The 26,123-nt window shown below is 43.2% G+C and overlaps 1 protein-coding gene across 1 annotated transcript in view; it reads right to left on the minus strand.

The window, feature by feature from the left end:
* NEK11 (NIMA related kinase 11) overlaps positions 1-26,123 on the minus strand; it is a 1,698,151-nt gene that overhangs the window by 338,887 nt on the left and 1,333,141 nt on the right. Inside the window, exon 13 of the mRNA XM_069648723.1 lies at positions 23,011-23,207. Coding sequence (XP_069504824.1) covers positions 23,011-23,207 — 197 coding nt within the window. The remainder of the gene's footprint in view (positions 1-23,010; positions 23,208-26,123) is intronic.

The raw sequence follows: 26,123 nt of genomic DNA on the forward strand, positions 1-26,123 counted from the left end.
TAACGGCAAGACACCTGCTCTATGTTACCACCATCTAAGGTCATGTGTATTCCATGTTTTGGGGTGGGTGAAAGACTATGGCCTTGCTATTACCCATATTAATGGTTAAGCCGTTGCGGTGGCATTCCTTGTTAAAGGCAATACATTGTTTCCTAATACCGGTTGGAGTTAGGGATATCAAGATGACATCATCTGCAAAAACAGTAGAAGGGGGGGTCCTGTCATCTGCTTCTAGGGCTGCAATGCAATCAATGATCCTGTAGATGTAGATGCAAAACAAGGCTGGTGCTAAAACGCATCCCTACCCACCGCCAGTTTCAATGTTAAAGGAAGCAGTGATGTCTCCGGCAATCCTTGCTTGTGTATAGGATTTGAATGGTCCTAAAGATGTCAGATGGTACCCCTACTCCTGTAAGTGCTCCCCAGAGCATGGCTCTGTGTACTGCATCGAAGGCTGTTCTAAGATCTATACAAGCCACTTATAAATTGGCCTCAGCTCAGTACTCTTTTTAACCAGCACAAAGAGCCTAAACACATGGTCAATTGCACTCATACCTGATTGAAACCCTACTTGCAGGTGACTCAACACCTGCTCCTCAGTTACCCAGTCAGACAAATGGAACAACACTGACTTTGCATAGATTTTACCAACTACTCGAGCAGGGATATGGATACGTAATTGGCAGGATCTTCTCTACCGCACTTTTTATAAAGTGGTACGATTTCCACGCTGGTCCACGATGGGGGTACCATGGACTCTGCAACCCCGCATTAAGGAGGTAGAGGAAACTGGTGCCCAGATCTCTGAGACTGCCTTAAAATGGTCAATTGGTATTTCATTGGAGCTAGGAGCTTTACCAGCTTTTTGGCAAAGGATGGCTTCTTTAATCTCACTCAAGGTGAATATTAATGGGACATCATGCTCTTCTGCGCATGCCTCACGCTCGTTCCTACCAATAGGATTCGTGAAGGAAGACCTCGCCTTATATCATTTTAAGACATGTTCGTAGCGGATACCATCTGTGATCTTTCCCTGAATAATATTGCTATTGATATGATATGGTAGGTTATTTATAACGTGTTTAATACCCAGCGGTTTCTATCCGCGGACCCGGGGACCGAACCTGTGTTGCTCTGTGTCGTCTTGCTTCCAAGGCGAGCATGTTGCTGCTGAGCTATCCTCCCAAGACTATTAACTTCATTACCTAAGGAAATAAGTTTCCAGAATGCTGTGCTGTCTTTACAGTTAACAGCATCCATCAAAGCCTGCCACTAATTTGTTTAACATATTCTTATTTTCTTAGTTATTAAGACCTTGTATTCATGCCTTGACCTGCGTGACCTATCTTTATTAGCCCCTTGTACATTTTTAAGTTTAAGTTCCACGAGGATTACCTTCTTTGCCTCCTTCCATTTTCTATCAAACCATTTCGTGTAAGTGGTTAAGCAATTATTCTACCTGTTTTCTGTCTTTTGTTACCAGGGTTTTTTTCAACTCAACCAAATCCTCATACGTTTGGATAATCACCCTTCTGTTGACGTGTTTAGTATCAAGACGTTTTTCCAATAGCGGCAATCGTTGTGTATAGATTGTAGGCAATACATTATTGGCCTCAAGGTCCGCCCAATGGATCTTGAGGTTAGAGTGACCAATCATTTTAAAACACATATTCCTACCCCTGTTGATAAAGGATGTCTATGGCCAACCATCCGATTTAAGTTCTAGGCAGAGTGGACGGTGTTGGCTCTCCTGCCGATCTACAAATCTGAGCAACTTCACGAAATGCCAGTCCTTCGTTAGGATCAACCAATAGTCAATATGCGCTGACTTATCCCCTACCATAAAAGTGGGTCAAACCAGTTGATCATTTGTAGCTCTCCCATTGCCAGTCCTGAACTCCAAACCACACAAGGTGCGGCTGCATCGATAGCACCTTTACTTTTTAAGGCGTCTAGGTGTGGGACCTCCCAAACCGCTGCATCCTCATCATCTAATAAGCCGCGCAATAACTCCAGGAGGTCAAATTGCACATTGAGATCATCGCCCAAGATGATGTGATCCACTTTCAGCATGTTGCTTCAAACTATGGAAATGATCCCTTCTACCAAGGCTTAGCATCTAATGTGCACGGACGATTGTAAATGCTAAATAACACTGTAACCGAGACAGATGCTGTGGTCATATGTAGCTCTCGGATGTTCAAGGAGCCAGTTTCAACCACCTCGATGTCCCAGTTTAAACAAGAACACACCCATTACAGGAGCCGCCAGGAATCACATTTAGGAGGGGCACAGAGGGGTCCAAAAACAAAAGTAGGTGGGGCACAGACAAAAGTAGGGGGAGAACATGGGCACTGCTCGTTTTAGGTGGGGGGAACAATGGGGGGCACAGGGTTTCACATGGGGGCGGGGCGGCCCCCCCACGCCTCCCCCTAGCGACGCCACTGCTGCCACTTGGTCGACCTCTTGCACCCTTTTTGTTTGTATAAAAAAAGATGCATTTCCCTATAGGTGGGGTTCTGTGATAGCCCATGCCTCTTGTAGGAAAATGGCATGATGCTCCCTAATAAACTGAGACCAATCACTGTCACATAGTCTTTTCTCCAAACCAGCAATATTTCCCAACAGCAGTTTAACAGCAATTGAAAATGCATAGTGATTAATAGTGGCAAATCCAATGGTAGGTGTTGCATCTGCCCCAGCCTACAATCAGTCAGTCAGTCTAGCAACTCCATGCTTTGTTCTTCGATGGCGCTCATAGGAGGCATTCCGTCAGGACCATTTGGAAGTTTCACAATTACGGTTGCTTTCTTTTCCACATTGAGGCCTGGCAGAACCTGTTTCTTCTCACTGTTCCCGTGGTGGCTCTCTATTGCAAACTGTGCTACTTCCTGGTGCTTTTCCTGAGTTATCTTGACCTCCTCTATGGGGGTCATTACGAGTAAGCCGGTCTGGAAATAAGGTGCCAGTAGCCGGTCAGATAGCACAGCGAGTAGAGCGCTCGCTTTGACATCCGTGCAGAGTCTGCTGACGCAGGTTCGGATCACGGTAGGCCAAACTCAGCCTTTCATCCTTCCGAGGTCGATAAATGAGCACCACACACCGTGGGAAATAAGCAGCGCTCAGATACCTGAGGGTTTGTATATAAACGCACAAACAAACAAACAATGTGTAACAGCACGTTTTCCCGACCGGATAGGGCCAGTGAACTAACGGCAGGCCTGACCTTCCGGTAATTCAGGCCCCTACCGGCAGAGAACTCAGTGGTTCCCATGGGACTCCATGGGAATGGGAATTTACTGTTACTCCACCACCCATAATATCCCAGTAATACCGGGATATCGGGCGGCAGAAATGGTAAGCTGCTGCGTTTGCCTGTAAGCCTTACCGGCAAACTTAGAATGACTCCCATGACTAATATTATCTACTTGTGCTGGCTTCTGCCTTTCTGGGAACATCTCTATAGGGGGGAGCAGGCAAGTTAAGTTCAAGAGATAACGTTGTAAGAAAACACAAGTTACCATCAGAGGAGCATAGGTCAGTAACTTTGCCCACTTTCAGCTTCTTCCATATGCTCTCTGTCTATTCCATGGTCGACCCGCTACAGTGCCAATGTTCCATGTCCTGAGCGAGCATCACTTGCCCATACGTTTAAGGGGTTAAGCCTGATCAGAGAGAACATTCTATATCAAATACCCCTATGATAAATGAACATGTATATAAAGGTCTATTTTGATTTATCTTTTTCCCTTATGATTACTATAAATCAAAGCAGTGAAAAAGATTGCAGTATGACTGAAAACATCTATATAATTGTCCTTGTTTACAGACAGAAAATATGCATTGTGCACGATCTTCTTGAATTAACTGATTTCTCTGAATCAAATAATTTACAGCCACTCCCTGGGACAGTATGACAGGCCATTAGCATGTGTTTACATGGGTATCAGAGCTTGAGATGCCCCCCCCCCCAAGGTACTTGCCGCTCCTAACCTTGTGTTACACTAGAAAACCTTTCTTCCTCCAAACCACCAGGGGTAGGAAGTAGGGGGCTGGGTATCCCACACCTATCATTCCGGAGGTCAGAAGCCCCCAGGTAGTCCATTTGTATCTTGATCTTTGGCTGGAAGAGCCGATGGATAGCAGACCAGCTACATGTGGAGTAGCCGAGATCCAGAATGGAAGGACATCCCCTGGCAGGAGTGTCCAGAAGAAGGGGGCAATGTGACAGTAGTGGAGACACTGGCACAAGAGGCAGTAGAAAGAGATAACATCATTTCATAACTCCATTATGTTTCGAGTGACACCGTTAGAGGCTCTATTTGACTTAAGCATTCGAGAGATGATGGTACACACAGACCTAGTCCTCCCTCAGCAGTTCAGCCAAATTAGATGTGTCCACAGAGAAAGAGGGGTATACTCCAAAGCAGCCCTCAGCCTGCAGGTGGATAGCCAAATGGTAACTGTGGAGGTCTCCATTATTCATGACTTTCACCAATGGTTAAGACCCTCTTACTAGGACTCCAACCAGAATCTGGGAACTGGAAATACTTCCTGATAGCAGGCATTTGGGAACTGAAAGCATATAGTGTTGGTGGGAATTTCGAAACTGGCAAACGTGGGTTACTGGGAACTGTGTACTGGGAACTGTGAGCAATAGTTATTTTGGGAAAGTGCAGACTGGTAGTATATGTTTTGCTGAACAATGGGTAAGCCATCAATCACCCCTAGAAAAGTATTCAAGTATTCCCTTAATCCTAATATCTTTTGACCATTGTTAGTAACCCAATGTGCTTCATAGATTTTGATCAATGTTACTGGACCAATCTTTTATATATAATCCTCTAAGGATGTCTGTGCATTGGGGGCTGGGCACGTGCACAGCAATTCTTACCATGAGACAGGGATTTCTCTCTCAGCAATTCCTCTTCTAAAATTCTTTCAGGCCAGGGCCCCAAAGGAATGACAGATAGTGCATGCCATTTTAACGGCACATCTAAATTCGGATTATATATGCTACATGGTTAGAAACAATTTAATGTTAAGCTGAGTGTTGAAACCGAACAAATGAGAACCTAGTCCAATATGCATTGTGTGGTTAGTGATTCGCACACGCCACCTTTTTATCACAGATGCTTGTCACCTATAAAGGTATGTGGTCATTCTTATGTTACAAAATCCTCTTTGATTTTATGCAGCCATGAACCCTCAATGTTGCTCTTTGTTCCCTTCATCTTTCTCATGGGAGTAGCTGTAAGAAGCATTGATCTCAATGAGGGATGCAGTCCACATTTTGAGAAAAAAAAACAATGTACTCTGTGATTGGCCACCTTTTATTATCTGGACTATGCTGTGTATGTTCCTAGCCTCACCAGTAAAAGTACTTTCAAATGTACTTGAATCTCTTTTGCTTCATCAGTCATTTAATTTACACTCCTATCAAATGGAACCATGAATATTCTTCTGAATTAAGATCACACAATGGAAATTGGCAGAAATGTAATTTTGCTATGTCCCGGAGCAGAATTTGAGGTAGGGGATCCACGTGGTTAGAGATGCAAATAAAACAAGTTACTGTGCTATACCATAAACCTTATTCATAAAAGATGGCCATTCATGTTGGTGCACACTGCAATTACTCATCAGAAGCTCAATGTTACAGCTGTGAATTCTTCATATAAAATCTTCAATATTGCAAAAACTTTGGCCTTAAATAACACTACCATTTTACCGGAAACCTCCGCATTTCTCAAGGGAATAAAATGGCAAAGTGAACCCTTTCTATATACAGCGATGTTAAGCTTGTGACTGAACCCCTTTTTGAAAAATTACCCTTAAGATTTAAATGAATACTGCCCGAGGTAGACAGGCCACCATACTATCCATATGGAATGGTAAGGCACTCAATATTTGCCAAGAAGCATCATTGTCACTTTGTTTCGAAAGCTGCTGAGTGCCAGTCCCTCAGGATCCTGGAATACAGCCTAGTGGTAGTTGCCAGAGATTCCACAGATCCTCTTCTGCACCCACACTTATCTTTCATCATGTTCTCGGCACCCGCATTCTATCTCCAGCATGTGGCATGCTTGGTGGCTCTGGCTTCTAACGTTGCTTTATTGCTCTGGACCACTCTGTCCCCTTCTTATTTGGTTTACTGGCTTTTCTGCTGAGCTCCTCCTCCTTCTTCTGTGAGCACAACAGCAAAGTGGAAATTCTCCTTTTTTTCGTTTTGACAATGAGGTGTTTTTTAAGCCCAGGCTATTATGAGAAAGTACACAAAGCTTGTGAGTGTTTTTTGGTTATTTACCCATCGATTGACTGCCCTTTGACTGCTCATGACCCTGATAATCATTATGACCATTCCCACCTCATGCCGCTCTGGCCCAAAACATAGACTCCTCGGATCCCTTGCAGCTAGCTCTGTCAAGCAGTAACATTAAACTTTAAGATATTTATTAGTTTGAGTGCAGCTGAAAATGCACTACTGGTGCAATAAAAACATGTCTTAACCAAGTGTGCCGTCCGCACTTGATTTATACAGAGTATGTGATACCTCATATATGCTACCTGCACTGAAAGCCTGTGCACCATCTGAGGGTCTTGCCTGCAAAACGAGGCACTCTTAGCCTACAACAGCAAAGACTCTGCCTAAAAGTGTGAAAGCCGTCTGGAGCACCAGGATTGTCTCAGAGACGGACATGTGACTGTCTGGAGGTTTGTTTTCAATAAAAAAATGTCCTTCCCCACCTGGCCACATCCTGCTTTGCCAGAGGATCCTGTGCACCATCTGAGAGTTCTGCCCGCAAAGCAAAGCTCCTTGGGCTTAATTCATCCAGGAAATTGCCTGCAAGTGTTGAAGGCATCTGGTGCACTGTGATTGGCTCCCAGAGGGCCATGCAACTGTCTGGAGGTTTTCAATAAAGTTTTTCCCTTGGCCACGTGGCCAAATCCTGCTTTGCCAGAGGACCCTGTGCACCATCTGAGAGTCCGGCCTACAAAACAAAGTTCCATGGCCCTACAACACCCAGGACTCTGCTTGCAAGTGTGGAAGCAATTTGCAAACAGTGTTACTGGCTCCCAGATAAACATGTGACACGCTGCATCCCTTATTCAGTCTTCCATGGGCATCCAGCCCGGGCGCCTGCAGCCAAGGGCCAAAAGCAGCAAAGGACAGTTCCCTCTTTAAGCCTGTTAGGGCTAGAAAGGGCCTGGGGCAAGAATCCCTGCTCAAGCCAGGACTTGGCCAATCGCACCCTTTACATAACGTCTGATTCCATGCATAAGGATCTTTCAACCCATTGAGTATCCTTTCACTGTGCAGCTTCTGTTACCTCACAAGACCAAGGAACATTGCTCTTTTGGGGCCATTTACGGTCCTTTGGTTATCTAAAGCCCCATTCTAACCCAATTCAGAACCTACACCTGCTTCCCATCAGCCAACCACTCCCCTTGCCATTCTGCTCACCCACCTACTCTCTCCATCTCTTGGGCGGCACCCTTTCTTCATTCTCTTTGGTTGTCTATTTATTCTATCCTCATCATGCATCATGACTTCACTTGATTCCTCCTTCTACTTACTCTTCTCCTTCACTTCTCTCATAGCCTTCAGACTCAACTTGATGTAACTTCTGCATCAGTATCAGGCCTCCCCATCTTCATCCTTCCCCCCCCTGCACCCTCAAATAAGATGTTCCCATGCTCCCAGAATCTTCAACCTCATCTATTATCCTTAACTACTGCACAACACTTGGCCCTCTCCTCCACCTCCTATCACTGTTTCACTTGGCCACTGGAATGCACAATCCCTCTCCTCTGCAACAAGTATACCTACATTACTGACCCGTCGACTCTTCTCACAATCAACATTCATTTCTTGCTATCACAGAAACCTGGAGCTCCCCTCATGACTCTGCTACACTAGGAGTCTCCTATGGTTCCATGTGTTAATATCCCCACAAAAATATCGCCATACAAGAATATCGGCGTATTTTTCCGGCGATATTAAGCCATGGAACCTGCGGGTGGCACCCCCCCATTATTCTTTTAATGGAGCGGGGGACACCCCCACAACCTGCGGTCCCAATAACCCTATAAATTATCCCCACTAATAGTATCGCCTCTGGCCTTACCCCACGACCTTATATCTGGCGATATTATTGGTGGGGATAATATTACCTGATACCCTCCTATCAATAAGGCCCTCAACACTGCATCTCTAACCTGTCTGACATCAACTCTTCCTTTTTGACTATGCTATTATTTAACTCCTCAATCCTACTCCTCTCACTGTTCTGGTTCTCTATTGACCCCCTTGTCCTCTGAACTCCTTCCTCCCTGATCTGACACATCTTCTTGAGTCACTTCCTACCGACAAACCCATCCTTTTGCAGGGGGACTTTAACCACTGCAGGCCCTCTGCAGCCAACTAGCTTAAACTGACCTCCCTCCTATCTGACCACTCCCTCTACCCTCTTCACAACCAGCCTACCCACTCTGCTGTGAACCGTCTTGAGCTTGTCTTTCCCTCTAATTCACTCTCCTCCTCTGTGAACTCTTCATTGATAGCTCCATTGGTCAGTTTAGCATCTTGGTCCCTCCACCTTCTTCTCATTTTCCCTCTTCAATGACTAAGAGGAAAGTCAGGCAGGACCTCCTCACCCTTTACCTTGATGATGTGAGCACCTCCTTTCTGTCTCTTTCCCTTATTGATGCCACTTCCATCAACTGTGCTTTCTCTGCCTTTCACTGTGCACTTATGATTCCATTTGATCCACAGTATCCAGCTTGCACATCCACACCTTTCCGTCCCCATCCTCAGCCTTGGATCACCTCTGAAATTCAGAACCTCAAAACTAACATGTGCCGATGATCAACGACACTGGTGTAAATTACGGACACCTACCCTACTCCTAGCGCACACAAATCTGCTTGCCGCCCTAACCTCTGCACCGGACTCCTACTTCACAAACCTAATCTACTCCTTCTACAAACACCACCACAAACTTCCATCTACCCTCCAATCTTTGCTCACATCTCGCAAGCCAATATCCATCACCTCATCCCTTTATGTTAATTATTTTGCTCACTACATTTCCTCTAAGATCTCTAAAATTTGTTACACTTTCACAGCCCTCCCAACTCTCTCTTCCCAACACTTTCTGTGAACCACCTCTCCTCTTACCTCTTCTACTCTCAACTACTTCGCCCCTACCCCTCCTATTGAATTAGCACCCATCATTTGCAGTGCTAACCCATCTTGTCCTCATAGTCACCCTTTTGCTCCCCAAATGGTCAAAGACTTGCTGTTATCTCTTGGAGCTCTTTAACCTCTCTCTCTGCTGGACTGTTCCCTGTATCCTTCAAATCTGCAACTTTCTTGCCCCTTTTGAAGATTCCCTCCCAACTGGAAAGTCGATCCTTTAAAATCTCTTGGAACTCGTAAACCTAAAATGTACAGTTTTTTCTTATCAATAGCGTTCATTTCGCACTTTCTTGAACCCATTTCCCTATTGTTCACCGAGACCCGATGCTCTTGGGAGTCTTTTTAGGCTAAAACAATTAATATAAAAATATCACCTGAGAATTTTGGTGTCTGGGCAATGGGCCTGGCCCTGAGCAAGGACAAATCTTTATTCTGATTTGCTTATTGGGGAAAGCGCCATAGCCGAAGCCCTAGTTTTGAATGGGAAAAAATATTCTGCTTGCGGCCACAGCCTGACGTGCTGGACGGGATTGCAGCAAGCTTGGCCAAGGAGCATGGGCAAGGACCTGCAAGCATGCTTTTGCAAATCTGCCCTGTGTTTTACTTTTTTGAAAATGTCAAAAAGAAAATACAAAAAATGTGTGCCTTGTGAGTAAGCCCTTTGTGGAAGGGCTGTCTGTGGCTGACTGTGGATGTCCTGAGGCTTTTCTAAGGCGATACCTTGACGAACTTGTTTTGATTAATTTTGGTATGACTAAGACTCTTTGGGTTCAATTGAACACTTACAACTTTGCACGGTAAGTATTTAACGAATTTTGGTGAAAAGTATTTTTTTCTTTTCTTTCTTTTTCATCTCACATAAGGTAGCAAACGTTTTCAGGGAAGTACACTTTGTTGTGGGAAATCTCGCATATTTTTCTTTGGAATTGGATGTGTCTTATTGTGTTTCTTGTTGTTTATTTTGTGACTTGATGACTCGTCATTTGAGTGCTTTTGGCTCGGCAAGGCTAACTGGACCATACAGCACTGGCAAGCCAGTTAATCAAAAAAACGGTGCTTGATGATAATCTGTGAGGCTTGAAGTGATTCCTAACTTCGTTAATTGGTGCTTAGCCCAACGAGTGTTGCAGATACCTAGCAAATTGGGGGAGTTCTCTTTTGCTGAGAATGTTCAAGAGTCAGTACTCATTAAAATCGGGTATGCCGACAAACTTAGGGGCTGATTCATGGATTTATTTGGGCCGAAAAACGGGGATTTGTGCGCCATTCTGGCCGCAAATCCCTGTTTAACAAAGGGGATTTGCGGGCAGAATGGCGCACAAATCCCCGTTTTTCAGCGCAAATAAATCCATGAATCAGCCCATCTCACAAGAGAATTCATGCACAAACCGGAGCACGCAACTCGACTTTTTGAATGTACATACGCCCATCCAAAAACAAATATCTAATATGCTAAACGAAAAAAAACTGTAAGTAAGAATAAGAAACGCATAATGTCTAACGCTAATGATAATGACATCCGGTTGTATTAAAACAAGGAGGCCCCTCCCGTGCAGCAAACAAATGACGTAATGGCCAGGGGCGTTGCTAGGGGTGGGCTAAGGGGGCTAGAGCCCCTGATCTTTTGGTTGTAGCCCCGGATAGAATCTCAGGAGCTACAGTCAAAAGACTAGCTAGCCCCCCAGTCCCAACAGTTCTGACATCAGCTTAGCCCCCGGTCTTTTCCAGACCTAGCAACTCTCCTGGTAATGGCAAAAGAAAACAAATTGTCCAATATAAATGCTCGAATGTATGTAGAAATTGCAGCGATGAAAGGTAGTATGCTGACAGCAGTTTCCATTGTTAACACGGGCAGCGTTCTCTCCGATGTTACCATGGAACTGGAGGGCAAGCGTTGTGATACCAACAATCCACATGTCAGTGAAATCATTAGCCAAGATAGCTTTCCTGCACCGATGTTATGCACACTTGCAGCACAACACAAACTGCGGAAAGCTTAGCATGTAATGCGCATTGCGGGTCAGGTTGATGAGGATACGCTCACGTTCATGAATCAGAGCAACAATTCAGGCTTTGTGCACTCCAACACAGGTGATTTGATGCAAGTGGAACCATTATCTTCCATTATTAGTCCACGTGGTTCTGGTTCATGTAGGCCGAATGAGTGCGATAATGAGGACCAATTACGGTTAGAGAACCATTTAATAGCTAACTCACCGGAGTCATTTTGAAGAGCTGGAGCGCAGTGGTTCGGTGAACTCCTTGTCATTTATTCCTCCCACTTTGCGTCGAGTGGTAACAGCAGCAATGTCTACAATAGCAAATGTTGCTCCTATAATTCAACAACCGGGCAAGTATTTACAATTAGACATGTTCTAGGATAACATAAATCTAGTGGCAATGAATACGGCTTTACTATCTCTGGCTAAGCTATACGAGACAGTAGATCAAAAAATCAACCATCAAACATTTCTATTTTCCCAACTGTTATGCCGGAGTATTACATCTGCTGAAACCACACCTGCCATAGATCAAGCTTATGACATTTTCCGACACTGTAAACAACTCAATGTTGGTACTCAAACTGTCACAATGGTTGATATCAGAGACGAATCGTTGATTCAAACCAATGAGGGTATAAAAAGTAACTCAGCAGCTGACAGGGATTTGGAAACTCCACATCCAAAAACGTCGGCAGTAAACGAGAATACAAGCGGGCCGCTGATTTAGTCAGTAAAAAATTCCCCTTTAAGGGAATTACTGAAGCGTCACAAATAAACGCATTTAATATGTTCTCCAAAGAAAAGATAGTGAAAGGAAAAACAACTGAATCCCTTGCCACACAAAAGGGGAAAACGAAAAAAGTGCTGATATCCCAGATAAAAATCAAAAGAAGGTTCGAAGTCTAGACAGTTTCTAAAAATTCTAACTGCTTCACACAAAATAATTGAGGCCCAGTCTATACAGAATAATTGTAAGAAACTTCCAATTAGTGCTAGTCAAGGGTAAGTCTCTATCCCCGTGGCATAAAAGCCTTTAGATGATTTGGCCTCAATTCAGATTTATGCACAGGAAAAAACCTTGCAACAATCTCTACCGGAAATGAAGGAAGTGGTAAATGTGTTTAATGAAAAACCATTGACTGTAACCAATGCAGTTATAAACGTACTATCTCAAATGCAAGATGAAATAAACAAAGCAGTGGCTCGCTATATGTCAACGGTGCCGGAGGCCCAAAGTGTTAATCATGTTGCTTCAAAACTAACGCTAGGCGCGTCCATCCAACCCATAGTGAATGGCCCTAACTTTGAAAATAGAACAACCAAAACAGATATTCACCACCCTATGTATGTAAACCAAAGTAATCCATGGCTGATAAAGCAGTCTCCGAAAAAGGAGCTGGGCGATAAAAACAAACCAGTAATAAATAAACAACAGAATCAAGCATGTCATCATCAATTCATTATTGAATGTCGCCCACACTCCTTTACAAAATTTGATTTAAATCAATCTAGCATTTTGAATATCTACAAAGAACTTCCTCAATTGCATAATATCAAGTCAGCAGACATTGATAGGGTTGAATTTTTGGATGGCCATGATCTCGCTAGGACACGTGTATATGTCCACTGAACAGTCCTGGCAGAAATGTTGTGGCCTTGTATGAAATCGGTTTCAATCTCTTTCGAAACAACAACTTGACGGACCTGGGTGGAGATCAAAGATCATCTAAAATGAGTTTACGAATTTATGGTGTTGACAGCCCAAGCACATACATGGTAGATCAATGGAAGAGCTTTGATGGCCATCGGCAAGCATAACAACCCATAGTATCATATAGAAATGATTCGTCTAGTTTCCCGGAATACTCGAGGGTTCCATCCCTCTGTAAACTATAAAGAAAGTGTGTTTCATGAGTTTGATATAATGGTACTCCAAGAAACCTGGCTAGTTGAGCCTCCAATTTGGGATGGATTTGAGATTCTTTCAACGCCTGCTCTAACTCAAAAAAGAGGACGTCCCATGGCATGTTTAATGGTAGCCATAAGGAAATCTAAAGACTTTGTGGCTATTTTATGTTACTCTCCTTGCTCTCACATTCAAGTGGTTAAACTACTGAAGTATTCATATGTCTTGATCATGATCAATATTTATTTGGGGCGGACCCATTTAAAGCCTGAGTCGTTCTTTGATTACATGGACATTGTGTTTGATAACCTGGCTATGAAACGTAATATTGACTTCATTCTAATTATGGGGGATTTAAATATGCATTTAATTCCAGAGTCAGGGAGGTTTAACTCGGAAGAACAACAATGGTGTTCCATGATGGATGAAAGAGATTATGTTATGGCAAATGGTGCAATTGAAGGGGATACACCTGCAATGAATATGTGGGGCAGAGGCCAACTAAGTGCCACTATTGATTACATCTACACAAATAATGCCTTTATGAATAGAATAAAATCATTAGAGATCACAACTAGTGATAAAGTGATCATAGTCAACTGTGCTTGACTTGGGAGTGGGAATTATTAAAAAATCTGAATAAGAAAGACAGGTATAAAGGCCATGTTAAAGTAAATAATGGCCGAAACCATCCAAGGTGGTCTGAAAGAACCTTAAGGGAACTAGATAAAGCATTAACAGGTGAAGATAGAAAGTGTTATGTACGGTGTATGCAAAGATTTATTCAAGTGAAATCAACATCCGATGGGTATAGCCACAAACATCATCATGTATTTGATGTAGCGGTTAAGGACAAAAAACAGAATTGAGGTGGCAAATACGGCAAGCTAAACATCTGCCGCATTTGAGAGGGTCACCAAAATAAAAAATCTTAAATTAGTCTACAAACATTGGCAAAGAGGGAGAAAAGCCCTATGCTTCCAACAGGATAGTGAGCATATGTTGCGGAAAATTGTGAGGAAATCATCTGCTGAGATATGGGGCTTCTTAATTGAAGCTACATTTAAAGGGCATGCAGCAGTCCAAATAAATTCCATCTCAGAAAAAGTATGGTGTGAATATTATCAGAATATTTATCAAACCCCGTTATCTGGCTTAAAGCTCTTCCCAAAAAGAGAAGATTGCTCTCACCTAGTGCAATTTACCCACAAGGATTTGCTTTACTATATTACAAAACTGCGCATGTCCCGAGCCCTTGGGGCAGATGGCCTGGACAACAGAATGTTGAAAGCACATCCAGAAACATGGGCTATAATTCTTAATAACATTTTTACACAAGTTATAGAGCAAGGTGAGATACCATCATTGTGGAAAAAATCTATACTAATTCCCTTGTTTAAAAAAGGAAATAGATCAGATCCGACTGCTTACAGATCAATAGCTCTATTAGATTGCCCAGGGAAAATCTTTGCACACCTAGTCGTGAGAGATTTTAATACTTGGCTGATGAAGGGAGGCTAAGAGACCCATTTCAAACTGGGTTTCTAGCAGGATTTAGCACCAGCATTAATCGCCTTACATTAAATGCAATTATAGCTAAATATCACCATCTAAAGCAACCACTTTATATTGCATTCGTTGATTTTCGCACCACTTTTGACTCTGTCCTGAAAGAACTTCTAATTAGTAAACTTATGGGTCAGAACTTCCTGTGGCATATTCTAAAGTGGTTGATCGAATTTCACAATGAAACCTCTATCCAGATAAGACTGGATGGAGATGGGTTATTATCTAACCCAATTCTGAAATCAAGAGGGCTGAAGCAAGGTTGTATATTTGCTTCAGCCCGCTTTGATTTTTTCATATCGGATATAGAAATGGGATTTCTGAATTGTACAAGTGATTCACCTAAACTAGGCAACCAAGTCATAAGATTGTTGTTTTATGTGCATGATCTCCTCTTAACCTCCAAATCTCTGATGGGCCTGCAAAATATGCTCCAATCCTTGGAAAAGTATGCACGTGACATTCAAATTTCGATTAATGTGAAAAAGAATCAAATAATTCAATTTGGCAAAAGAAAATATTGTAATTCATCTATGGCCTGGTTAATAGATAAAAAAGATTAGAAGTAGTAACAAGCTACATCTATCTTGGTTTAAATGTCAACAATGATATAAAGGATTTACCATATGAAGCACGTTTGCAAATGAAAGTAAACACACTTATATCCCAGGCCAGAATTATAAATGGAAGATTCTGCAAGTTTACCATTCAACCACTTGTGGTTTTCTATAAACAGAAAGTCCTGTCAATATTTTGTATGGCTGCACGTGACAATCAAATTTCGATTAATGTGAAAAAGAATCAAATAATTCAATTTGGCAAAAGAAAATATTGTAATTCATCTATGGCCTGGTTAATAGATAAAAAAGATTAGAAGTAGTAACAAGCTACATCTATCTTGGTTTAAATGTCAACAATGATATAAAGGATTTACCATATGAAGCACGTTTGCAAATGAAAGTAAACACACTTATATCCCAGGCCAGAATTATAAATGGAAGATTCTGCAAGTTTACCATTCAACCACTTGTGGTTTTCTATAAACAGAAAGTCCTGTCCATATTTTGTATGGCTCTGAAACAAAAAAATGGAGGTTGCCCAAATTTAAGAATTTGATGAAAGCTAAATTGTGGAGATCACTGCTGAAGCTACCATCTTCTGTGCCAGTAGCAATGATTAGACACAAACTTGGTTTGATCTCATTATATACAGGGTATAAATGTAAAGTGTGCACCTTGTACAGAAGGTGTTTGTTAAGGAAAAATGGAAACGGATTACTAGGAATATTGTCAAACTATATGAAATCCTCGGATGACACTTTTATGAATTGTTTGGAGATGCAAGGCGCAGGAGTGATTGAGCGCTGCCGATATAACAGAGGAATTATCCTACAAAATCCTGATTGAGCCAAAGTAAAGCTATGGCAAACTGGCTGAATTGCTATTAGAGAATATTGTGGTAAATATAAAGCATTTGCGATAAATCAATTTTCTCTAAAATGTTACTGATTGGTAGAACCATATCTGATGAAATCCCCTAATCCGCGGCACCACTCTGGTCTCCTGCGTTTACGATTCAATTTAGGGAAAACCAGGGAAATTACATGAAGATGGTATCCTCAAGGCCAATCTATCTGTTGCTTTTGCGAAAAAGTGATAGAAACTCTAGAACATATTATTTGTGCGTGTGCTAACTTGTTGTCTTTACATTGCAAATATTTTAAAGGTTTATTTGACTCCCCGAGCTGTATGGATGCTAAGGATTTATGGAGATATGTTTACCATATACATTCGAAATCAATTGGTTATGCGACTGTAAACTTCTTGCTTCAATTGAATTTAGAAACAGAAGGTACTGGAGACATATGTACGACCTAAAGTATTATAGTAAGCAACTAAAAAGAGACAAAACTCTTTTTCTTCTTGTGTGGGAAGAAAATTAGTTTAATATATGATTTTTCTTTTTTCCTTTTTGTCCTCTCCTTTTGATCTGCTTTTTTATTTCAATGATTTTTATACCGTCGAAATGTGATGTTAACGAATGAAGAAACAAGTTTTAATTGTAAATAACTTTTTTTTTTGTATTATTATGTACATTATGTTGAAAGGTTGAAAGTTTAAGCCATGAGCACTGGCCACTGGTCACATTATGACGGTATAGTGGACACTGAACTAAGATGCAGGGTAGGTGCAGTGGATAACAGGGTGGTTTGGTGTGGCTGGGGTCATGATCGAGCCTCATGCTCTAGCAAATAGAACCATGACTTGCATCCCCAGCATGCGCTGCTGATAACGACACACATCAGTATGCGTTGCAAAAAATATGTTTCTTAAACTAAGTTTACAGTTCTTTGATATATGTTAAAAGAGGAGTTATTAATAACTTACTGTGAGATAACATCATGAAACATTTTCATTCATAAAAACATGAAATTCACCATAAAACATTGTTAAAGGGACGTTATGGTTAAGTTGCACTAATAAAAACCTATACCAATTAAATTCAGTGAAAAACGTTGTTAAAGGGACGTTATGGTTACAAGTAAAACTGGAAAACCACAGAAATTCACCAGTTATGGTAAGCTAAGTGACCATAACTCGTGCCATCACTGTACCCTACTAAGACTAACACCCAAGACATCAAAGATGTCCAACGCTGGGGTGGCAGAGGTGACACTCTCATCACTGGCACCAGCTGAAGTCAATGAGAAAGGTACAGAGGATGACGCAGCTGATGATGGTGGTCCTGCTTCCTCTGTGTTCTGTGGCAATGCAGGTCTGGCGGTGTGTTGCAGAGCTTTACAAACAAGGTAGATGGCCTTTTTTCGGAATCTATTCCTAAAATTTTCAACCACGTTCCACATGTGTTTCACAAATTCTGTGGTGCCCAGGCTTTGTGCAAGAACTGTGGACAATCCTCACAAAATGTGCATTGTGCCTTCCCAACGTCTGACACCTTGAAGTACTGTAAGCACAGGGAAGTTGTGGACCTCCAGGGGCACTACTTCTTGGGTAGAGCTGGCTGCTCTGCCCACTCAGTGTCTTCCAGGTCTGCGGGGACTGTGCAAGGTCAATCTCTTCATCTCTGGAGGGTGCCTCAGGATGTTTTGTCACCATCTCCAGAAAATAATCAAAAAGAAAAATCTAAATAAAAAAAATCAAAATGAAAATAAAAATGATACGAAATTCCTTAAAAATTGAAGAGAAACAACAAAAACCAATATAAAACAAAACAGATAGCAAATTAGGTATAACAAAGTGAAACACAAAGAAAAAAGGTATGCATAGGAAAATAGTGCCAGTTGATCAAATTTGGTAGAGAAAGTATGCACTGTGTCTACCTGAATTTGTCACCAACGCAACGAGGAAATGTAATGATTTATGCAATATATATATGTGATTCGTGATATGTGTGGGTAATGTACTGGATGTGCAAATGTTGTAATTGTTTTGATGAGTGGTTTGAAGCTGACATTCCACTACACGTTTTGGACTTTGACTCCCATTTATCCTCACCAGTGCCTATGCTCTGTAGGGCTAGTGAAAGCTGTAATGCACCACCGGATCCTGCATCAGCCTCCACACACACACCCAAAACACCACACATCTGCCCAACATCACATACCACTCATGACCATTGGTCTGCATGCTGCAACCAAAGCAATGAACAATTTTGCACGACACCACATGACACCACTACAGTACAGTCCCACATACTTCAAACACTCCCCAGTGCCGAAACCAATATGTCACACTGGTGGACCAACAAGAACACATTGGCTGACCTGATATGCCGCATGGAAAGCGTAGTATGTGCCATCCCCCGGTGGAACAACCGTCACCCAAAAGTGCTCAACGAACGCTTGGAACACTGCGCATCGGCCTTGGGATGCAGACATGATGAAACACAGTCTGGTGAGGTGACACTGAGCACACAAGAATCACTAGCCCAGCAGGTACAGAGTTGGGAGGCAGACACATCCTCCATGAAAGGATGTTGGGGGATGGAGCACACAGGTGACACGAGTGTGGAACCCAGAAGAGTATCACCAACAAGCAGCCAGAGGAAGCACAGATGACAGGAGGCCAGGTTACTGCAGGCCTCAACAAGTTGAAGGACAGTGCATATCAACTCATGCAGCCAGAGAGTACACACTCATGATGACACCACAACGCTGTCCTCGAGGGCACTGACAGTGAGGGCTGGAGTAGAACTGCGAATGCTGATGCACACTGCGTGCCTGTACCGCCTGGCAAGAGAGACCATGGGGAGAGGGCACCACCTGGAACAACCTTGACACAACAGGAAGTTCCAAACACCCCATGGTAATGACTCCACCTCACCCACATTAGATTGTACATCACATTACCCGCACACCCATAGCACCCGACACCTCTCCATAAGAGTACACCTCCCACTTCCTTCCACCCAACATGGCAGCCCATGAACAAAACATCAGAAGTGTGAACATCAGTCCACCCATCTGTCCAGTCGTAAGACACAGGCCCGGATGACCTGTCATAAAGCTCCAAGACACATCAGCCTGTAGATTGCTACAGGAGCCTTAATGGACCCCATGGAATAACACTCCTCCCCACACACCAGGCATGTATCCACCACCCCTGCATAGCCACCCGGCATGCACGTGATTGAAGCAGCAAGTAGCCATGAGTCCGCAAAAGTAGCAGCATGAGCAACAAACACCATGTACCACACACAGACAACTTGCCAGGGGCAACCAAACACTTTACTGCAAATCTCGCACATCACATCAGAGAGGTAGCACAAGTGTGTCGGTCACCATACATAGCATAGGATACGGGCAAATCAGCCCGTTAATGTCACTGTACATAATCAACAGGCATCTGATAAATAGCAGGTGAATGGCTGTCATTTCCCTAAAGAATCCATCTTCAGGGACAAATATTCCGCAACGGCGACAGGCTGCAGCAATGTATCTGGGGGTAAAGAGAGGGAGGCACAGTCAGATCCAACATGGGATGTCAGACCCCATCCCCAGCAACAACACACATGCATGGAACTATGCCAGTAAAGAAGTGTGCTTACATTAGATGTGCAGAGGTCCCGATGGATAGACATGTGACGACATCCCTGCCCTTTGCATGTGCCCACTGCTGGCCCTGTAACACATACCGGCATATGTTCATGGAAAGGGTTACCATGCAAACAGTTTGTCATTGTGGGATACATGGGTACACGCATACTCGCAACATACCCGCCTGTACTCCAAATGTATCCTGATGCAGAACATCTTGATGTCCACGGTGCACCCCTTCCAGCCTCCTTCTGTGCAAAACAGCTGGATAGGGCACCCATATTCACCTCCATGAATGCAAATCCCACTCCGAGCAGCTGCATGGCCTGATGTGCACATCATCGATGGAGTGGACACTCTGCCTTCGACACAGGCCTACTCACCTGATACACATAGATTCACATGTGCACCATGTCATCATTGTGGTCATACGTTTCACAACATATGGCACATAGTTAAGGCGGACTTGTTTGAGATGCTGAATTTCAGGGGTTTTGTTGCATTAAATCTGATCACCTTAACTCTTGCCTAACCAACGTTTTTTCACTAAATTTCAAAAGGTTTTGTTGCTATGTATGTTTCATCTTAAATCTCATAACCTTAACTCTCTCCTACCTACATTTTGGGGCCCACTAGTCATGGCCTTCAGCTGTGCCCACTATACATGTTGCACCAATAGGTTTCTTTGGGTACCACTTGCCCCTGGTCATGGCCTCTGTACATATTGAACAAATAGGTTTTAATGAGGCCCACTAGCCACGTCCTTTGGTCATGGCCTTTGCCTGTGGTTTCTGTACATGTGGCACTGATAGGTTTCTTTGGGACTCACTAGCTATGACTGTCAACACAGACACCTATTAGCCCCTACCTAGGGGATGTGATAACTGCAGGTGTAAAACTGTTTTTCCACTCTCTCTCACCATTCCCGCGGAATTCCCCTGATAATGGCAATGAACTACACATACAGCGGCATTGAACCACCCATGCCTGCGGGATTCCTCTGGTATTCCTGCGATAATGCTTGAAAAATCCCGAACTCTTTCCTGTCCTCACAGACTCTACCCAAGTGTCCCCATACCCCTCAGTTGCTTTTTCCTCCCTAGCCCTCTCCTGGCTATTACCCCCATCACTTTTTGGTTTGTATGATGCATTTACTTCTACGAGGTGGACTTTATTGAAATGCAAGTGCTACATCTAAGGCGTTTTGTTGTGTTAAATCTGATCATCATAATTCTCGCTTTACGAATGCTTTTTCACTGAATTTCAAGGATTTTGCTGTACCGTTGTTTCCTCTGGGCCCACTAACCATGGCCTTCAGCCATGGCCAGTGGTCACGGACGAACAAGGTGTATAGTTTCTTGAGATCTCACAAGCTATGGCCTTCGTCCATGGACTCTGTACGTGTTGAACCAATATCTTTCATTTAGGCCCACTAGTCATGGCCATTGGTCAATAATTTGTTACCAAACACCCTTTTCCCCCTGCCCAGTAGATGTAGGCACTGCAGATGATAAACCTTTTTTGTCGAACTCCTTATTCCCGTGATAATTTCACAGTGATCATCTCCAATAACAGAAATTTCCTTCAGTAGAGTGGCGGGTCGTCAATTCCCGCGATAAGGGGAAATATTGCTCAGAATTAAAAAGTCTTACACGTCTACACATGCACTCTACCTGTTTCCCACATTCTTTTTTCCAGGTCCGCTCACTCCACCCAATTGCTTTTTCCCTCCCTAGCCCTCTCCCATTACTCCCGATCATTCATTGGTTTGTGTTTCTGAGTACGTCTTGAGATGTTGCAGCTGTAATCTTGTGAGATTCACTCAGTCTTCGTCTAATAAACCGAAATTATTCTACCTGTAACCGGCTCCCAACCCTCCCCCAGATCCCCAACTTCGCATGGTGTCTTCTTTCTCACTCCTGACCTCTTGCCTGATGTGATTGCTATTGCTATCGATATTGGCATTTATATAGCCCCTACGACCAGGCCATCTAAGCGCTGTCGTTCAAAACTATCAGTGTCTCCCTGGGAGTGAACACATAAACAGAAGAGTTTTGAGCCTCTTTCAGATGTTGAGAACATTATTAGACTCTGTCAGGTCGTGGGAAGTTTGATGGCATTCTATTTCCTCTTCCAAATAGCGTTTTGGGTTCTTTCATTTGTGGCTTCTCCTGGTAATAGCGCAGGAATCATTTGCATTCAGAGAAAAAATGGCACATTTAATTTCTGAAAAGCCTCCCAGTCTCTCTGCTGCAACGCAAAAGGGGAGATATAGCAATTTTTGGGGATATGGGGGCACCCCTTTGCCCATCGATTATTTTTAAAACTGCTGGACGGATTTTTTTCAAACCTGTCCCGAAAATAGTCAATGCTACATGCCCAATTTGTTTCTCATTTTGTCCAATTCCATCCGTTGATAAAAAAACAAATTTAAAAAGTGGATTGACATGCAACCATTTCTTTTTAATATTGCAAACTGCTGCATTTTCTAAAACCCAGAGATTGTCAGGGCTGTGTCAGTCACCTCTGTTTTGTGTGGTGCCAAAAGACCAAGGGCAGTTTTGTGCAAATCCATCCGCATTGTAGGAACCACTTTACTCACGCCTGAGGCTTCCATAATTTGACCCTTTGAAGCATTGTATAAAGGAGAGTAGGCCTTTGTTGGGCATTCCAACATGGCACAAGTGCAATGGCTGCCATCGCGCTAGCCATATGGAGAGGAGTCAGCTCGGCCATACAGGTCAAACAGCTCTCTGGAAATGTAGTGTCTGCTACCCTAACACAAACTGCCTGCTCATTTACAGGGCTGATTTTACTGTGAGGTAAAACTGGTCACATTTGTTTGCACTATTTATGCTCCAGCGGGGAGCATCAATAAATGCTGGTTCCTGAAATCTAAAGATACATCCTCATTCGAGCTAATTATCTTAAGAAGTCGTAATCTGCTAGGCGATAGCGTCAAATTCCTTCAAGCCAAAGTATTTGTATGAAAATCAAAGCACCTCAAGTTGGACACAATCAGCCCATTAGCAAAGTGTTAGCAGCATTCATAGAAACATACATAAAGCTGTGACATTATTGCGTAAATTGCACAACGTTTCCATACATAAAAATATCGTCCCAACAATCTGATGGGTAAAATCAATGAAGAGGTGGGCAACCAGCTGCCCGCCAGATGTTTTGGCCCACTAATTGCTAGGGCTGATATGAGTTGAAGGCTAAAACACCTGGTGGGCTGCAGATTACCACAATCTAAAAGCCCTGCGTAGGTATGTACCTGTTTATATGTGTGCTCAGGAGTCAATGTGTTGCCTTCTTCATCCTCTTCCTCCCCTTCCACATCTTCCTCTTCTACCTCCTCTCCCTGGTCCTCATCTTCTTCAAGCTCTTCTTCACTGACATCAGAACAGGATTCAAAGTCATCGGATTGGTCTTTGTAGAATTCTTCTGCCCTATGGGAGTCTTCTGGGATCTCTGAAAGAAAGCATGTGAGAAGTTGAGTAGTTCTTCATGGAAGAAAATAAAATACTAGGCAAAAGGCAATCGGGATTCCATCCAGGTCATGGAACAGAATCTGCTCTACTAGACTTAAAAATACAACTCAGAGATGTCATGGACAAAGGCAAACCTGCACTCCTCCTTCTATCAGATCTGTCCGCTGCCTTCGATCTCGTCAACCATGAGATCCTAGGCAAGCAATTACAAAACTCTGCCCACTTCTGTCCAGAAGCCACAGCCTGGATTGACTCCTCCCTCCAAGGAAGACTCATGAGAGTGTTCTCTGACTCGGCCGCTGCCCCACCCAACACTATTCACTGTGGAGTACCACAAGGCTCAGGAACAGCACCCACTCTTTACAGCATCTTCACCCTTCCTATGTTCAATGACTTAGACAATCGCAACATAGCATACGCCAACTATGCTGATGACACACAAGTCTTAATCCCTCTCACCGGCATTTATGAACAAGATGCAGCCACCCTAACCAACATCTACGCTGCAATCCAAACCTGGATGGCAGCCCAGGGTTTCTGTCTCAACGGAGATAAGACAGAGATCCTTGTAGTAGGCACTAAAGAAACGCTAAACAAACTATCATCACAATTCAACTCATTCACCATCGACAACACCATTATGACAGTATCCTCAGCAGTAAAAAGACTAGGGGTCTATCCCCACTCCTCCCTCTCTATGACCTGACAGGTCAGTGCCTCGTCTGCTGCACTCACCACCAAAATCATCAACGCAGTTAAAACCCTTCCTCTCAATACAAAAATGCCTATGCATCGCCAGAGCCACTGTTAGCACCAGACTTGACTACTGCAACGGTCTCTTCCTGGGCACCTCTGCCAAAAACTTACACAAACTACAAGTGACTCAAAACAATGCCCTTAGAGCTGCACTAAGTATCCCCAAAAGAGAACACATACCCCAAGCAAGGAAAGACGCACAGTGGCTCCCAGTCAAAGAGCGCATTCTATTCAAAACACTAGTTATTACACACCAGTGCCTCTCACTCAATGCCCCCCCTTACTTATCCGAAAGGATCACCCCCTGCACATGTTCCAGACCCACCAGATCTCACCTCACCAACCAGATCCACGTCCCATCCTTCAGAAGACACAAAGCGGGCGGCGCCAGTTTCCAATACCTAGCACCCAAAAACTGGAACGTCCCCCCCACAGCTCTAAGAAATGAAAATTCTTATACTGTTTTCAGAAAAATGCTTAAAACTAAACTGTTCAATTAAGTACGTTGCACTACCACTTCAACCCCAACACACTGTGCCACTGTAAGCCTTGTAAGGAACCTGTAATCTCTCATGACTGTAACTTGTATGTATCTAAACTATGTACCCAAAACACCTACTGTAACAAACGCTACGATGCTAGAGGGCCACCCGGCGCTATACAAAACCAAATAAATAAATAAATAAATTAAATAAATGGGTGATTCAGGCCATGTCAAGGGTCTCTTTGCTATGTTTTAGTCTATCATTCTAGCGAGCTTTGGTAACCTGATAGCACTGGTCCAACCACACGGAATCCCAGGGAGTTGTGATGAGAATGCAATGCAAAGCTGTGTGATGGATCACACACAATCCATCAGCTCATTGGGACGAACTGCTTCTGCTGATGTGTTCTGTGTGTGGAAGCCTAGGCTGTGTTACTCTGTCACTGTTCTACTTAAACATGAAGGGTTCTCAGCGGCGTCTTTTCCCCAAAACCCTACACATATTTTGCAGGTAGGTCCCTTTATAACTTCAGAGGATGTGACATTAGATGACCATTTGACCTGGCGACGGGCTATGTTCATTTATTTATTTATTTATTTATTATTTAAAGGACAGTGATTGAGAACAGCCACACAGAACCAGCTACTAAAGTGATTAAAAACAGAAGGCCAACCTAAGTCAAAAAGATCAGCAATGAGACTGACCTAACCACAAATGGTGGAATCTACCCCAACCCCCAGAATTGCAATCATCAGTATAGGAGAAGCAATTGCTATTTTTATTTATTTGTAATAATGCACACTCCATATTCAGTTGGTTATTGGCGCTTACAGTAGAGCAGATAAGCAGGTCGCAGTGTGGCCGATTGGGTTCAATATTTCACATCTTCTTTACACTGATATGTGGAGTGTTTCATATGAAGCAGAACATAGATGCTCAGTTTGATGCAGAATGAACTGATGTCAAATAATTCTTTGCGAGGCAGCATTGATAGGTGGGAGTTGGGCTACAGGCAGATTGTGTGTTGTGAGGGGTTAGACAAGGTGTACCTTACATTTTGCTCTGAATTGAATAAGCGAGAATGGCCTACTTATCTCCAGTTACCCCCCTAGAAATAGTGGTGATGAAGATACTTTAAAGGCAATAGGAGTTTGGGTCAGGAAAGCAGGCAACATGCCTTTAAGAAAACCATGACAACACAGAAACCATTCACCTTTGTGAAAACTGTCCAACAATGTGAGAAATCCTCTACTGAGAAAGAACAAAGCCAAATAGCTTGCTGTATGGGCTGGAACCTGCCAAGCAGGATCTCAATGGCATTTTAGCTCTCTGTGCCACCAAAAGGAGAATGCACATTTGCATATCAGCCTGATCGGCCCACAAAGGATGTCCAGCAGGAAATGCCAGGCAACTACCCTGTAAGCCAGAGTGAGCAGTGGAATTATGGTGCAGACCCCTTGATCGCTGCACCATTTGAATACTGTAGGTTGTCACTCTCTGCGCTGAAGAAGATTCCCCCTAAAGAGAGTCCCACCGAGAGGACTAAAGCATGCTGGGGACATGAACCCTTTATAATTAAGAATGAAGAAAGGGAGTATGCATTCCTTATGTAAGAATCGAATGAAGCCTGAGAGCCCACACTTGATACCTCTAGC

This window comes from Ambystoma mexicanum, chromosome 2q (assembly GCF_040938575.1).
Source record: "Ambystoma mexicanum isolate Mex_15411 chromosome 2q, UKY_AmexF1_1, whole genome shotgun sequence".
NCBI classification, from domain to species: domain Eukaryota; kingdom Metazoa; phylum Chordata; class Amphibia; order Caudata; family Ambystomatidae; genus Ambystoma; species Ambystoma mexicanum.